The sequence below is a fragment of the Helobdella robusta genome (assembly GCF_000326865.2).
Source record: "Helobdella robusta unplaced genomic scaffold HELROscaffold_7, whole genome shotgun sequence".
Lineage (NCBI taxonomy): Eukaryota > Metazoa > Annelida > Clitellata > Rhynchobdellida > Glossiphoniidae > Helobdella > Helobdella robusta.
The window spans coordinates 3,804,931-3,808,021 of NW_008705398.1; the positions used below are offsets into that span (position 1 = coordinate 3,804,931).

Here is a 3,091-nt window from a genome sequence, read left to right on the forward strand (position 1 = left end):
CCTATATGTAGAGTGCCATATATATATATATATATATATATATATATATATATATATATATATATATATATATATATATATATATATATGCCATAATTAATGCAGTAATTTATGAAATCTACCAAATTTCTAGCATTGAATAGATTTTTATTACATTTCTCAATATTTCTAACCAAATTATATATACTATATAAAAAGATGAGTGTGCGGTGAAAAAGTAAAAACGTTAAAAAATTAAAATAAATCATGCCTTTGTTTTTGTTGACGTTTATAATATGCTTCAATTTTTAATATCAATAAAATTCATATACACATGTTAATAACGCCAAAATTTAAGGAAAATGGCTGAAGGCAATGACAAAAACAAGAAAAATAATGATAAAATAAACAATAGCACTGAAAAAAGTGATAAATCATTCGTAAATATTGTCAATGAAAACTCGATAAGACAATCTCTAACAAACCTAAAGACCAAGCACCTAAAGAACCAAGCACCTAAAGAAAAAGCAAGTGAAAATATTTTAGAATTTATTGAAGTGAAATCTAGAAAAAATGACCAAACAAAATCTGTTTTATTGAATAAAAATCACGTCGAAAAACCACTCAGTAACAAAAATCTCATTGCTTTTAAAACAATTATAAATACACAATCCGCTATTGAGCTTGAAAAGTTAAAAAAAACATCAAGCCTGCAGGACGATCATTTAAAGAGCGCCATGCACCAACAAGCATTAAAAAGTAAATTTTTAGATTGAAATGTATCATCAATACAAAAAGAAAAAAACATTCATATTGCAGATAAAGTTGCATTGGACAGCGGAATTAACGCTTCTGATAAAATTAATTCTGAACACGTTAAAAAAAATTCTAAAAAACTGAAAATCAAAACTGAAATATTAGAAGCGAAACCAAAAATTTTACCAGACATTTTTGACGTAAATGATAAAATTATTGAAAGTAAAAATTCTCAAATTGGCAAAAAAAGTGCTACAACTATAAACAAATACTTTGAAAAAGGCATTGGTATTAAAAACACGTTTAACAATATAGGAGCAAAAGTTGAAAATGATGAGTCGTCTACATACCGATCTATTTCAACTTTGAATCTTTCAGTAAACAAAGCTATCCAAATTAAAAAATCAGCAATCGTGAAAACAGTCGAGAAACTCAAGTCCAGTACTATTTTGAGCGAAAAATTTAGTAGCACCTGGACACATATAGACGACCAAGAAAGTGGTAAACTTATTGCAATGAATTTCAACTATAAATATATACGATATGTTGTTATTATAAATATAATGGGGATTATATACAACCATTATACACATTATATACATCAGACACACAAAAATTGAATTTGAATTCATTTTAATTATTAAAACGAAACTAAGTTGGCTATTGTTGATAATTTTAACAAAACAGTTAATGTACTGTATACAAAATGAAAATTATTAAAAAACTCATGTTCAATTAGCCCAATATATAATAAAAAATTTTACCGTATTAAAAACAAAAAGCAAATGTTCGAGAAAACCAAACTACTAAACGTATTAAAGTTTAATTTAAATGTATAAGATGTAAATACATATTGTATTACTGAATTAGTAATGCGCTTTTCACAAACCCAATGAATATATTTTTGTCAAATAAATAAACATATATATATTAAGAAATATCACTGCATTTTCAGATTCTGGTTCAATTTTTCCATATTTTGTATCGTATTTTTACCATCATTCTTTAACTTATTTATATATAAAAAAAAGTTTTTAACTATTTTTTTATTTATTTTTATTTTATACAGAAAAAGCTTTTCCGGCAATCATTTGCCATTTTCAATGTAGTATGTATTTCAAATATACTAATATCTGTGCGTTCCAACTTTAATGGCTCCAAAAAATGATTTTGCGTTCCTACTTTGTTGGTTCAAAGTTATATATTCTATATTTATTTTCTACAAAAAGTGGCTAAAAAGAAATATATTTATATATATAGATGAAAATCATAGCATGTTCGGCGTTAGTTAACTTCCAATTTAGCCGAACATGCTGTGATTTTCATCAATAATTACTTTTCGGACAGTCTTCATCTCATAATATAATCTCATCCAACGATCTTGTGTTCCTAATTTCTTATATATATATATATATATATATATATATATATTTCCTAATATAAATAAGGATATATATATATATATATCCTTATTTATATTAGGATATATCCTATATATATATATATATATAGGATATATATATATATATATAGGATATATATATATATATATATATTTCTTATATATATATATATATTTCCTAATATAAATAAGGATATACATATATATATATATATATGCTGTGATTTTCATATATATATATATATATATATATATATATTCATATATATAAATATATATGAAAATCACAGCATGTTCCGCATTAGTTAACATCCTGTTTAACTTTTCTTTTTTTCCAATGGTTGATCGTAAATCATTCTCAAGTTTCTTGAGTTCAAAACCACAATTTTTGTTTATTTTATGCATGATGGAACAAAGAAGCTTCTATCGGTATTCCTATACCACTTTCGATGTTCGAATTTGATACGTTGTGTATGTGGCCGGATGCCCAAATATATGTATAATGTGTCTCTACTCTAATTTAAGTTCGTAGTTGACATCAGCAAGTAGTTCATTCTTTGTCTTTATAATTAGCTCTTTTTTGGTTTTAAGTTCATGTTCCAGTCGATCATTGCGGTCGTCCACGATGTTTTTTAATAAATATTGGTAAAGACCGTCAAAAATGCAATTATCGATGATCACAGCATGTTCGGCATTAGTTAACTTTCTAACTTTTCGACTTTTCTAACGGTGAATCATTCTCAAGTTTCTCTCTTTTCTTCTTTTTCAGCTGTCACCTTAGTGTTTATTTGGTTTTAAGTTCATGTTCCAGTCGATCATTGGGATTGTCCCCGATGTGGTTTTTTAATAAATATTGGATTAAAACTGTCAGAGATGCAATTATTGATAAAAATCACAGCATGGTAGGATCGAGACAAGTATATATATATATATATATATATATATATATATATA

General features: G+C 25.5%; 1 protein-coding gene across 1 annotated transcript in view; it reads left to right on the plus strand.

Moving 5' to 3' along the window:
* Window positions 1-341: 341 nt before the first annotated feature.
* The window catches only part of HELRODRAFT_165037 (hypothetical protein), a gene marked incomplete at both ends in the record, with an annotated part of 4,011 nt that continues 1,261 nt past the window's right edge, over window positions 342-3,091 (plus strand). The window contains 2 exons of the mRNA XM_009030937.1: window positions 342-738; window positions 799-1,236. Of these exons, the coding sequence (XP_009029185.1) occupies window positions 342-738; window positions 799-1,236 (835 nt within the window). The remainder of the gene's footprint in view (window positions 739-798; window positions 1,237-3,091) is intronic.